Source organism: Silurus meridionalis, chromosome 19, assembly GCF_014805685.1.
Source record: "Silurus meridionalis isolate SWU-2019-XX chromosome 19, ASM1480568v1, whole genome shotgun sequence".
NCBI lineage: Eukaryota > Metazoa > Chordata > Actinopteri > Siluriformes > Siluridae > Silurus > Silurus meridionalis.
This window is the reverse complement of record NC_060902.1, coordinates 6,722,237-6,736,703: the sequence shown is the minus strand read 5'-3', so window position 1 is coordinate 6,736,703 and position 14,467 is coordinate 6,722,237. Positions and strand designations below refer to the sequence as shown.

General features: G+C 35.0%; 2 protein-coding genes across 3 annotated transcripts in view; one reads left to right on the top strand and one right to left on the bottom strand.

Moving 5' to 3' along the window:
* LOC124402637 (centromere protein P) overlaps positions 1 to 14,467 on the bottom strand; it is a 91,087-nt gene that overhangs the window by 26,751 nt on the left and 49,869 nt on the right. The window lies entirely within an intron of this gene.
* Positions 3,730 to 12,032, top strand: aspn (asporin (LRR class 1)). The gene is made up of 8 exons (XM_046875778.1): positions 3,730 to 3,999; positions 5,011 to 5,282; positions 5,384 to 5,496; positions 5,669 to 5,882; positions 7,266 to 7,376; positions 8,153 to 8,246; positions 8,723 to 8,861; positions 11,272 to 12,032. Exons 2-8 carry the CDS (start codon positions 5,039 to 5,041, stop codon positions 11,470 to 11,472), a joined length of 1,116 nt encoding a protein of 371 aa, XP_046731734.1. The 5' UTR covers positions 3,730 to 3,999; positions 5,011 to 5,038; the 3' UTR covers positions 11,473 to 12,032.

Here is a 14,467-nt window from a genome sequence, read left to right as displayed (position 1 = left end):
GCCATCCTATTCTCGATCGAAATAATGCTTACAGAGTTTGGAAGTACACATAGTGTTGAAGTATGGAATGGTAGCCATGTTTTATATTTTATATATTATATTTATTTTATATAGTTTATACTTTATTTATCTGCTTTCTTTTTCTTGGTTTATTTTTTCCCCCCATCCCATTCCCTCATGCATTACTGTCGTAAAAAGCATTTCACTGCACGTCGTACCCTGTATGTATGTGTATGTGACAAATAAAATTTTATTTCATTTGTTGGTTCAGTATTTCTTTCATTTCAAATTCTCCAATTTTCCTTGCTCCAAAACAGCCCCCCAGGTTAAGATTAGAGCCAAAAATGTCCAATTTGGACTCATCTGTCCATAGAACTTTCTAGGTTGTTTCATTTAAACAAATGTCAAAGGTGTATCCAAACCATTGACAGTCACTATATTTACTAAACAGATTCAACAGCGAGTTAAATCTGTAACTGACAGAAAACCCGCCCACAAAAAAAAAAACAGCTAGAACATGAAAGATTTCTTTTATGTTTTACTGGTTGATTACAAAAAGATCACAAGAAACAACTAAGATGGTAAAAGATTTTTACAACATGTATGGGAACATTTCAAAGTTAGACCTAAAACCCAATTCCAGTATAAAAAGATCGTGTCAAGAAATCCCAGTGTTTAAAAAGTCAAACCAAAGACTGCATGAATGACCACCAATATCTGTATTAAACTTTAAGAAGATTTCAAAATGAGTAACAATCCAAGCATATTGCTGAACCGGTCAGTGTTAGCTGTGTTGTCTTTGAGCCCAACAGACAGCTCTCTGGCTAGCCTGTAATTTGATCATGTGTAATGAGTCGTGTTGCTGCTGGTAGCATGAATCAACTTTTTTTCCATTGTTATATGGTAAACCTTTCAACAGCTAAACGCTTCCTAGGCAGAACCTGATGAACCCATCTGGAGAAGTTAAACAGTCTAAACTGCAAGGCAAGGGAAACAGAACTCTCGCTTTCAAAAGATCCACGACATTTGAGTGCAAGCTTGAATTGTTTGCAAGGCACATGGATTGTGGTTAACTTGATGAGTTTCCCATGTTAAAACAGTACAAAGAAAGAGAACAATGATAAAAAAGATGAAGGAAATGTTAATAATTATAAAACAATCGTTTGGCAGACTATGGCAGGGATTCAATCAGAAAAAAAAAAAGAAAATCACAGAACAAGAGGTAGAATGTTCAGGTCTGTATCTTCTCTTGGTGTTGCCAAACATGCACTAGTCCAATTGTTCAGAATATGGTGACGCATGACTCATCTGACCAGTTAATTTTTCCAAATCTTTAGATGAGTTTCTGTATTTTTATGTACAATTAAACATCTTTGAATCGTTGGCAGTCACATCTGCTTTATTCTATACGTTTTGCCTGATTCGGCGCAAAAACACTGTTTACTGTCTTCCTCTTCGAGTTAAATGATGATGTCACGTTAGTCACTTTTCTTACTTGAATGCCGCCAATGCCTCAACAACTGAACCATATTTTAAATACATTGATATTTTCCCCAACCCATCTTGATCTCAAATTTTAAAAATGTGAAAGAAAAATTATTAATTAAATTTTTTTATTAATTAATTAAAGAGTTGCTATGCGATTTAAAAAATTTATGGATTTCGTTACCATGATATTAATGCATTAAAAATGTAGAAGAAAGCCTTAAGTATTATAGAGGATTCTTCCCATCCCTTACATTTTTAATTCCAGATGTTTCCATGGGCACGGAAAAAGTGTATCAATTCTCATTTGTAACAGCTGCCGTTAGATTATTAAATGCTAAACAGGACTGTAAGAAGGTATAGATCTATAATACATACATATAAAATATATATATAATATATACACATATGTGATTATATTTGTGTGAATTTTTTTTTTTACTATTTTGGTTATGTAATGTTTTAGTTTTTTCGTGAAGGCAAAGGCAACTCTGTGGACAGTGAAGTAACTAACTGACTTACTAAATAAAGAAATATTTAAAACTACAACCTGCAGTACCTTAATGTAAAAAGGTTTCTTATTAATGTCATGCACATGTCTAATGTTTTATACACCAGGGCACAGTGGATGATTCCACACTTCGTCACCCACACCTGCCGATTTAACCTGTCGAAATATTAGGTATAAAAACACATATAACACACATGTTCATATCATTATTCCTGGTGTATTCTCAACTCTGAGAGATTATATATATATATATATATATATATATATATATATATATATATATATATATATATATATGAGATCGTATACGAGGTGGTATCAAAACTTTTTGGGACTAATGGTGCTATTCTGACCGTGTGCATTACCACATCTGCGATTTCATTGTAGACAGCAAGTTAGAACAAAGAGCAAACGTGAAATTGTGTGTGAAACTGGCCAAATCTGCCACAGAGACTAGTCTGAACATTTTCCTTAAAGTACTTTACCACAAAAAGTTTTTGCGATTCATTTCTGAGGATTATACAATCAATATCCATTAGTAATATACATTTTCCTGAAAAATAATGAGATTTTCTTTTTTAGAAACGACCACAGTATATTACATTACACAAGAGAATGAGGCAGCAGTGTCAGATATGAAATATGAGATAATTTTCTGCTTGCCACATTTGTAAAGAGTTATCATAATCTTTCTGTCAGCTCTGGCCATTTTCTTCTGACCACTCTTATAATCAAGGCTTTTCTTTTTTTTATTCTTTTTTTAATTCATACCTGGTAAAACAAGGAGCACAGCTTCGGAAAAGCACAAACCAGCCTGTCTGGTACCAACAGCTATGTCATGGTCAGTGAGATCACATTTCCTCCCCATTCTGATGTTTGTGTATATGTTCACTAAAGCTCTTGCTTTGTATCTTTATGACTATATGCTCTGTGCTCCTGCCTTATGACTGGCTGAGTGAATACCTACATGAATATACAGAGATTCAGGTAACTCATATCAAAGTGGCTGATGAGCAGCTTCTGTTACACAGTACATAAATTACCTGTATCTGTTTGATAACTACAAATATTTTGGAGAAAAAAAAAAAAAGAAAAAGACATGGGGAAAGAAAAATCATACTTAATGGAGAAGAATTTCCATCATTTACAAGTCCCCTGGCCAAACCTACCCATACTTGGCACTGTGCACATGCCATAAATACAGCTCTAAGTAAATTTGTGCTGTTGTAAGCACATTGTAATGTATTTCCTGGAAACAGTTATACAAGACTTACCACCATACCATATACTTAGGAGCATTCCATTTGACATTTAAATGTTATTAACACTTCAAATCGTGGCGGTTTCACTAATGAACTAGGTTGACATTTTAGTTATTTTGCTGTAATTATTCATTAAAACAATGTGGAATTAGTAGGGTAGAATACTTTTAGATGTGATACATATGATAAATATGATTCTGCAACTTATTCCAATGACCATTTATTCACAAGAAGCGCAAATTAGGCTTAAGATATTTACTGCTTTGAAGTTTGCATGTTTACATCTTTTTGCAGCCATCAATGTATTAGATGTATAAACATTTTGCATTTTACAGAACAGGGAACATTCTCACAAACTTTTTTTTTTTTAATAAAGAAGTAGAGGCAAACGCAATGACGCCCACTCAGTTTGCAGGACCACCAGGACCTACCCCAGTCCCCTTTCCATCAACTATAATAACAGCTTGAACATAAAAGTTTTACAGTCTTGGCCAGGTTTCAAGCAGTGATGAGGAACATATGAGCAGCAATATTATGTATTCAGAGGCAGTTACGACGTGACGGATACTGTGATCAGTGTGTGATGTCTTTTCATGCGTAGCTCCTCTGGTGTCCATTCAGGATCTCGTTGCAGTGTACCCCCCCCTTCTTGAACTTTTGTGCAGGAATTTGGGATCAGCAGACATTTTAATGTTGCTTCTGCTGGATTTTGGAGTGTAACAAGGATAACACAATTCTCAGGTATGGCTTTTGTTATATATTTATATAATGCATTGTTTAGCTGATATTGAATTACTATTGAGTAACTAATATCAGTAAATGCTTCCTTGAGCTTGAATTTGATATCAATCTGAATATTTTAACAGCTACAATTCATTACATTAATTTATATACAATAAATACTACAGTCTTGGCTCAACAGCACATTATGAAGATGCTAATGATGCTATAATGTATTTTACACAGAGCCAATCATAGGTATATTTAATGCCTGTTGAATATAGGAACCTACTAGCTCTAGATATAACTAATAGCTCACAGTTATAACTCAAAAAGGTACTTTATTAGAAGATTTATTTAAAAATAATAAAAGAATCCTTGATTTTAAATCTTTTCTAAAAATAGTATTGTGTTGCAGTATGCTTGGTTGTATTGGTTGTTTATACAACTGATATATAATGTTTTTTTTACTATAACAATACCTCTTCCATAATTTCTAAGGTTCTTAATATCAAATGTTTTTTGACCAAAAAGAACTGACAGATTACATTCATTCTTTTGCTGATTACTGTTATATCATATAATTGTCTTCTTGTATAGTTTTCTTTTTCTTCTACTAAATTTTAAACCTTCTCTTTTAATTATTCCTTTAAGATATCATAAAACAAATGGTCCGTCGGAAAACTTGTACTGACCAAAATTTTAGTTGATCAAATTAATCAGCACAGACTATGTGTTTCCTGCCCTCTAGATGGTGGTAAGCAAAAAAATGTGCTTTTAATTGTGTATTTTGGTTTGTAAGGCCATTTTTAATGGTGAAAATGCTTTCTTCTTTTTTTTTGTTGAATTATTCTTTGAAAACACCTATAAGAAAACCATTATCTGTAATCTTTAAAACCTGGTATAATAACACAAGTACTAATAAAACTAAGACCTTTTCACCCATTTAGAAACTTATCAGAACAGATTTCCTATAATGTGATCAATTGAGCAGTCTGCACTAATACATGCATTTCCCCTCCACATTCACAGGCATAAACATCCTGACCTAATCTCCACAATGAGACTGGTTTTGTTGCTCACGTTACTTTACCTGTGTCATGGAAAACCATACAAGCCAATAAACATAATGGAGTTAATGAAGATCCATGACATCATGCAACAGGACAGTGATGGGAGTGATGCTGATGATGACAATGGCGACGACGACGACGATGATGATAACAATATTGAATACAACTTTATTTCAGATTGCCCATTTGGCTGCCAGTGCTCCAGAAGGGTAGTGCAATGTTCAGATCTAGGTAAAAGGTGCTTTTTTTCTGGATTTTCTCTGTGTTCCTGAGCATTTTCTACCACAAGGAAATGAGAATAATAATAGATCACACCTTTGTGTTTTGAATAGGTTTAATGTCAGTGCCTCGTGACATTCCAGCAGACACGATCATGTTAGATCTGCAGAACAACGACATCACCGAAATCAAGGAGGACGACTTCAAAAAACTGAGTAATCTCTATGTAAGAGAACTGTGTGATGTTCACATGTCTGCTGTTATTAATGGTTGCATGATGCTACCCTATTTTATCTGCATGCAATCAGTAAACACTACAATCTGGTAATCAGTATTTTATCTACGTCTAAAGATTCATTTGCATTCTTTTGAATTTATTGATGTATTTATTATTACAGGCCCTGTTCCTGGTGAACAACCAGATTTCAAAGATTCATCCAAAGGCTTTCCAAAACATGGGGAAACTCCGTCTACTCTACTTGTCATATAATCACCTGACACAAATACCTGAAAATATGCCAAAGAACATCTTGGAGCTAAGAATTCATGACAACAAAATCAGCAGAATCCGAAAGGAGGCATTTAAAGGGATGCAATCATTACATGTTCTAGGTATGGTTTTTATAATTCTTATATTACAAAAAGCACATTATCCAAGGCCACAGTGCACTGATTAGCATATAATACTGCTGTTTCAAACTCCGTGGATTATGAAAAGCAAAAAAAAGAAAAAGAAAAAAAGAACAATACATTGTCTATTCATTCCTTTTCATCATCAAAGAAGAAAATCCTAGCAGATTGCACAAGAAAATAAAAAAATAAATAAATGAAAAATAATAATAAAAATTATATATATATATATATATATATATAGAGAGAGAGAGAGAGAGAGAGAGAGAGAGAGAGAGAGAGAGAGAGATATATATATACATACACACACATGTATATACTTTTTTTTTGTTTTAGATGTGTGCCCAGGCAGAAGACTAATGTTACCATCAATTAATAAATACCAGTTTCTCAATTTTTAACTGAAAAAAGATCTCATCATGGCCTATTTAGATTTTTGTTCTTTTTTTAATTACAGGGTAAAAGTTAACCTAGACAAAATTAGTGAAAAGCAAGATTAGCCCCAAAAGATACAACATTCAGGCAAGTGCCCTTTATTTTGTGCAAATTGTGTTCAAGTTTTGTTGGAGAAAAAAAAGAAGAAGAAAAAAAAAGAAGAAACAAAAATTAGAATCTTAGTTATTGGTACCCAAGGACACTGAAAGTATAGTAACCTCTTCCTGACTGGAAAATAACCAAACTATGGGCTAGAAGTATGTTTTAATTGAATGCAATATTAAACATGTGCATAATGGCTGCAGCTTCATATATATATATATATATATATATATATATATATATATATATATATATATATATATATAAAATATGCCCCGCTTGGAATCTCGCACCCCCGGTTTATTGCTGAATTGCATTTGCAACATAACTAATTTGTTTGGCTGATTTTCCCGGTCTCTCGCTGATAGCACGATAGACCACAAAACTTGTAGCTAATTGTTTTTTTATGTTGTTTTATGTTGAAATAATGAAATTTATTAATAAAATTATAATTATTACTTACAAAATGAAGAAACATGTTAATACAGTACTGTACTGTATACATAAAATAGCATTTTTGGGGCGTCGTCCCTTTATTGCATTTTTTCTTTTATTGCGGGCGGTTTAGGAACATATATATATATATATATATATATATATATATATATATATATAGATAGATAGATAGATAGATAGATAGATAGATAGATAGATAGATAGATAGATAGATAGATAGATAGATAGATAGATAGATAGATAGATAGATAGATATAGGTAGTCCCCTGTTTATCGCAGTGGTTATGTTCCAAAATGTAAAATGTATGCATAAATTTATGCATTATGTTAAATATCCAGGGTCTCTCAAATTTCATTACTTTACTCCCCCAGAAATGAGTGCTAATCCTATTGCCAACAGCGGGATTGAACTAGGAGCTTTTGATGATATGGCGACTCTTTACCTGAGAATTGCAGAGGCAAGGCTCACAGCAATACCAAAAGGTAGCGTCTTCTACAATTGTATGGTCACATGATAATATATTAAAGTACACAATATCGACAAGTTTGTGGACACCTGACCATAAGATTGGTATGTGCTTTTTGAACATCCTATTACAGATTTAGTCCCTATTTGCTGTTAAAATAACCTCCACTCTTCTAGGAACACTGTAAAAAAATGTGTTCAATGGTTTGAGGTCAGAGCTCCATACAAGGTCACTCAAGATCTTCCAGTTCAACTGATATAAAACATATCGTCATAGAGCTGGTTTTGTGCACAGGGGCATTGTCATGCTGGAACAGGTTTGGGTTTCCTAGTGAAGGAAAATTTTAATTCTACCACATCCAAAGACGTCCTATAAATTGTGGGTTTTTAACTTTTCGCTAACAGTTTTAGAGAAGAGCCACATATGGCAGGTGTTCCAATACCTTTGTCCAATACTTTTTACTAAATGCTACAATAATGTAACCATAATTCTGAGTTAAGACATTTGGTTATGCAAAAAACGGTCCAAAATGCTGGTGTTTATAATAAAATTAGCTAAATATGAGTCATTTAGAAAACGTAAATCCTCGTATGGTTGAAGAAAGAATTTAGATACCACAGAGGAGAAGAGCACAGTGTTAAAAGCATGTTTTAAAATGTGTTTTAGATGGAATAAAACTTACTACTGCTGTTCTTTTGATAATTATTAAACTGTTTAAAATCTGCAGAATCTGCCTTTCCTTTTGCGAAATGTTTATTTGGGCTACTCATTACTCTATATTTATGGTCACAGAGCTGCCCTCATCTCTCTCTGAGCTTCACTTGGACTATAATAAAATTGCTAAAGTCGAGGTGGAAGACTTCATGCGATACAAGCATTTGCTGAGGTAAAAACAATGTTACAGGTATACCATCTACAGTGGGTAATTCTATAAATTCTGTAAATTTTCCCCTCTTACAAAGAAATGAACAGTCTAGAATTTTTATAGTAGGTTTATTTTAACACAGAGAGAGACAGAATATTAAAAATATCCATAAAAACTTGTGCAGGTCTACAATCTTGTCTTGATATTGTGACTGGTGTCTTTTATACACATAAGTTAATATTAGGAGGTCTTTCAAATACTTATTTCACAAATTAATTTATACGGTTTCTTTAATGTTTTTTTATGGATTTTTTTTTTTTAAATTTGTCTCTCTCTGTTCAAATGAAACCTCCCATAAAAACTCTAGACGGTTCATTTCTTTGTAAGGGGGGTAAACTCACAAAATCAACAGGGAGATCAAATAAATATTCCCCCCACTGTACATTGCCATAAAAACAGTCATTTATGAAGATGTTATTTGTTCCGATGTGCTGCAGGTTGGGGTTGGGTTTCAACCAGATCAAATTTGTGGAGAACGGAAGCTTAGCTTATATTTCCAAAGTCAGAGAAATTCATTTGGATAACAACAAGCTGAAAAACATCCCCCCAGGTTTGAACACGCTCAAGTATTTACAGGTAAGTAAAGGACATTTTAGAAAATGGTGTCCATCTTCCTTTTAACTGCATATAATACAGATAAGTGTGCATATACAGAGCCAATCATGTGGCAGCAGCTCAATGCCTGAATTTGTGTAGATACTGGTCAAGAGATTCAGTTAACCTTCATATCAAACATCAGAGCAGGCTGGTTTAATTATTTCAAATACTGCTGACCTCCAGAGACTGTAATACACAACAGTGTTTACACAGAATGGTGTGAAACAAAGGTAAGTGAGCAGCAGCTCTGTAGACAGAAACATGGGGTTTTAAAGGAATGACCAGACAGAAAAGCTGGAGTTGAACCACTCTTTACTGCGGTGAGCAGAAAGCATCTCAAGACACACAAAATGACTAACATATGAATAGGCTACAAAAGACCACATTGGGTACAATAGAAATAAAGTGCATCCGGAAAATATTTACAGCACTTCACGTTTTTTCACATTTTGTTAGGTTACAGTCTTAATCCAAAATTCATTATTTTCCTCCAAATTCTACAAACAATATCCCATAATGACAACGTGAAAGAAATTTGTATTAAAAAATAAATCAATCACATAACATAAGTACATAAGTACAATCACAGCCTTTGCCATGACACTCAAAATTGAGCTCAGGTGCCTCCTGTTTCCACGGAAGTCCTCCTGTGGTAAATTCAGTTGATTGGACACGATTTGGAAAGACACATACCTGTCTATAAAAGGTCCCACAGTAAACAGTGCATGTCAGAGGACAAACCAAGACATGAAGTCCAAGGAATTGCCTGTAGACCTTCGGGACAGGATTGTATTGAGGCACAGATCTGGGGAAGGGTACAGAAAAATTTCTACAGCATTGAAGGCCCCCATCCTTCATAAACAGAAGAAGTTTGGAACCACCAGGACTCTTCCTAGAGCAGGTCGCCCGGGTAAACTGAGCGATCGGAGGAGAATGGCCTTAATCAGCGAGGTGACCAAAAACCAGATGGTCATTCCGAAAGAGCTCCAGTGTTTCTCTGTGGAGAGATGAGAACCTTCCAGAAGAACTATCTCTGCAGCACTCCACCAATCAGGCCTGTATGGTAGAGTGGCCAGATGGAAGCCACTCCTCAGTAAAAGGCACATGTGGGCCCACCTAGTGTTTGTCAAAAGGCACCTGAAGGACTCTCTGACCATGAGAAGCAAAGATTAAACTCTTTGGCCTGAATGCCAAGCGTCATGTCTGAAGAAAACAAGGCACCGCTCATCACCTGGCCAATACCATCCCTTCAGTAAAACATGGTGGTGGCAGCATCATGCTGTGGGGATGTTTTTCAGTGGCAGGAACTGGGAGACTAATCAGGATCAAGGGAAAGATAAATGCAGCAATGTACAGACATCCTTAATTGGTGCCAAAGGTGCTTTAACAAAGTATTGAGCAAAGACTGTGAAAACTTGTGTACATGTGATTTTTTTTTTTTGTTTTAAATTTTTCATAAATTTGTAAAGATTTCAAACAAACTTCTTTCACGCTGTCATTAAGGGATATTGTTTGTAGACTTTTGAGGAATATAATGAATTTAATTATTTTAAAATAAGGCCGTAACAAAACAAAATGTGAAAAAGATGAAGCGCTGTAAAAACTTTCAGGATGCACTGTAGTCCACTAATTGATTGGTTGAGCAGCATTTTCAAAGTGCTTATATTTAGTATAACTGCTCTGCCACTTTTCACTGTCTCTCACTCCACAACTTTCCAGAAATAAAACATTATTGACAAATCACAGCCTTTGCGATAATTAGTATAACCGCACTCCTGCAATACTGCTTAATCAACAACATGTACACCGACCAGGCATAACATTATGACATTATGACTAGTGAAGTGAATACCACTGATTATCTCTTCATCATGGCGCCTCTTAGTGGGTGGGATGTATACGGCAGCAAGTGAACACTTTGTCCTCAATGTTGATGTGTTAGAATCAGAAAAAAACGGGAAATCTCAGGATTTGAGAGTGTTTGACGAGGGACAAATTGCGATGGCCGGTGACAGGGTCATGGGCTACCAAGGCTCACTGACGCATGTGGAGAGCGAAGGTTAGCCCACAAGAAGTTACTGCTGTTAATGTTTGATGGATCGGGACTGTTTTGGCAGTAAAGGGGGACCAACACAATATTAGGCAGGTGGTCATAATGTTATGCCTGATCAGTGTATATGAACCTATATTCAAAAATATCACACGCTTACGATTCCAGGGTATATGCAACTATTAGCAAATACAATTATTATTATTTTCCAACTGCACATACTTCATTTCAACCCTGAATTGATATATTTATTGACAAAAAGCCCCTATATGAAGTGGATAAATCAAATAACAGCACAACCACAAAAGGTGACAACCCTGTTTTGCCATGTGTTATTAGGTGGTGTACCTTCATGCTAACAGCATTACCAGTGTGGGAGTGAATGACTTTTGCCCAACAAGATCCAAGGCTAAGAAGGCTCTCTACTCAGGAATCAGCCTATTTGCCAATCCAGTAAAATACTGGCAGATCCAACCGGCCACCTTCCGCTGTACATCTGGCCAAAGATCTCTGCAACTTGGCAATTTTAGACGAAAGTGAGCACTTGGTTCCACTGGAGGGCAGCAACTCAACGTGTATTTGGTTATGTCTCCCAGTTAGTAACTGGGATGTTTATCCCTGAAGTCAGGTTGCACCATACACCCACATCTGCTGATGAACTAGTAGTTTACTTGAAAAACACCCTGTGAATATAATTATGTAACATATTACACACCAGGTATTTTTATTTTGCTGGAAACTATTCGACATGGTTTATTAGGACCACAGGTAGTAGAGTAGCTACATTGGGTGCAATCTTTGCTATAATCTATACCCTCATGCAGAATTTGTTGGTTGTTGGTGCTATTGCTAAACTGAAGTCATCGTTAAAAAAAAAAAAAAAAAAAAAAAAAATGTATAATCAATGTTAGTAAACCTTAAATTGTTTGACTGTTATTAATAAGTATGAGCATTAAGTATTCGAGAGACGTAAAGCGAATCTCTAATGTAGACTAAGACTTGTAAACGTTGAACTAAGCTACAGCCACATTTGTGTCAAACCTTTGTTGCAATGTGTAAAAAAATAAGTGTTTTGTGAATAAACAAAAAAATAAAAACCAGAAGAAAAACATTCAGAATTTACAAAGAGCCATCTTCACAAAACTGATTGATTTAGCCATTATTTAAAGAAGTCAAAAACGTTTAAGATACTAGTGTTACATCCAAATACTAGTTTTAACCCTTTTCTGTATAATTTTCAAGAATTGTGTCCTAAATACACCAGCTAAAAAATTATAGATCATGTGCTATTAAATTAAAGACTCTGTAGCCCATGTTAAGTCACATATTTCTCTAAAGAGTCTTTTTAGCATCATCTCTCTCATTTACATTCAGAAAGCATTTGGTCAAGTTCACGATAGATCCGGATGCTATTCCACGAACACTGGGAGTGAGGCGAACATTTATTTAATTATTAGTAGGAGATTAAGGCAACATTAACATTTTCCGGCCAAGAGTGACAATTTAAACACAACCACAAGCAAACACTAACATCCACATCCACAATTAGAATTGCCTAAGCCACCATGACACAGTTTTCCTGAAAAATACTGGTGTTATATTAGTATATATTTTGGGCACTATTATATAACACTGTTAATCAGATCTCATCGCAACACGGCTGTTTGTTCAGAGGATGTTACTACAACATTCTAAATAATGACAAGAGTGTAACTGAGAGCCCCAGAGCCATACTGCAGATGGCTGCCATTCTACAAAGAGAACTGATGAACTGAACACATAAACTGAAAGGCTAATAAATGAATTACGCCTCAGCACTGAGAATGTCCCTCAAATGTGCATTGACTCTCTGTCTTTAGTAACCACTTCACCCTGGTCAGGTTTGTGGTGGACCCAAAAGCTATCCCAGGAACATTGGGTGTGAGGAGAAAACACACCCTGGATGGGACACCAGTCCTTTGCAGGAGAACCATGCACACATACACTTATTCACACCTTTCAGAACAACAAGTTCACCTACTGGAACGGTCTGGAGCGGCTGGAGAAAAGAGTAAATGGTAGAACCCAGAGGAAACCCATGTGAACACGGGGGAACATGTGTAATTTGACACAAACAGTAAAAGAGCTAAATCAGGGAACCTGGAGCTGTGAGAAAGTAACACAACACTACACACAACACACAAATGTGTATAATCAGTATAATTATATCAATTAAACATGCATTCCTTTACATGTAAGGTACACAATTTACAGGATATGTAGAGTACTCGACTGGGACTTATGGACTATTTTTGCACATCTGATCCCCTTTTTGTACCTTGGGAGGCAAAATTGTAAGAAATGTGACCTGTTTTTCTTTTGAAGAGTCTAGACTGTCCATCTGGGTTTAAGATACAAATTGTTCAGTGAATGGTTCAAATTTCAACTAATTCTTAGTTGGACATCCTATGACAATTACAACTTTTACCAGCAGATGGAGCTTTTGCTTCAACTTTCCCAAACCTATTAATCTAACATGCACAATTCAACACAACAACAACAATAATAATAATAATAATAATAATAATAATAATGCTTGCTTGAAGGTAATTCTGTATTTCTGCAGACGTCTTTAATACAAAGTTATCTATATCTGCTATATATATAAACCACCTGTGATTAAATATTAAATATTGCTGGAGGAAGCTTCTGGTACAGATTATGCTTCACAAAAAGTAAACCAAATTAGCACAGCCAATCAAAAATCTTTTCAATCAAACTGCCCTAAACTGTGAACAGCTGAACACTATCAGTAATGTTCTCCAGCTAGAAACAACTGTTTTAAAGAGGTCATATTAGCAAACAGTGAAAGTGACGCATGATTTATGTCCTTTTTTTTTCTTCCCTTTTTTTTTATTGAGTCTATCTAGTTTATAAAAATATTTAATAAACCATATAGTTATTGGCGAATGTATTTCACTGTAGACTTGATAGTCAGGCAAACTGCATAACAGCACTATTAAAGTGTATTTAGAGTTTGCCATAAGAGCCAACTTGCTGCTGAATAGGAATCCCAGTTCTAGGCAAGAAGTGCTTTTACCAGATGTGAAATGTGAGCCGGATTCGATAGAGATGTTTCTTTATCAAAATGTCTTTAACATTCATGACTTGGTTACATAATCCAAACAATCCAAACAAGGCGTTTAACATTGCCAAATACAGAAAACATCCACTTGTTTTTACTTCGACTTGATTCAGGGGCAACATTCAGTTTTCAAGTCTTGTTGGATTGATTGTATACACATACTGGAGAAGCTAAAAACGGATATTGAAGATATCTTAAATATAAAACAAATCTACTAACAAGTATGTGAGGTCAAACTGAATTCCTCTTTTGTAACTGCAGTGGTCCAACGTATGTACAGTATAGTGTTTAGCTGATTTTTTGAAGTGAAATAAACACAAACAGTGCATCAAAAACTGTTAGTTCTGCAAATGCACAATTACTTTACTTTTGATGAACTTCAAAAAGGAAAACAAATTTAGGCAGTGACTG

Coding starts and splice junctions, on each gene's coding strand:
- aspn (XM_046875778.1), top strand. CDS start 5,039: ATGAGACTGGTTTTGTTGCTCACGTTACTTTACCTGTGTCATGGAAAA. Junction 8,247..8,722: donor CGATACAAGCATTTGCTGAG/GTAAAAACAATG, acceptor GATGTGCTGCAG/GTTGGGGTTGGGTTTCAACC. Junction 8,862..11,271: donor ACACGCTCAAGTATTTACAG/GTAAGTAAAGGA, acceptor ATGTGTTATTAG/GTGGTGTACCTTCATGCTAA.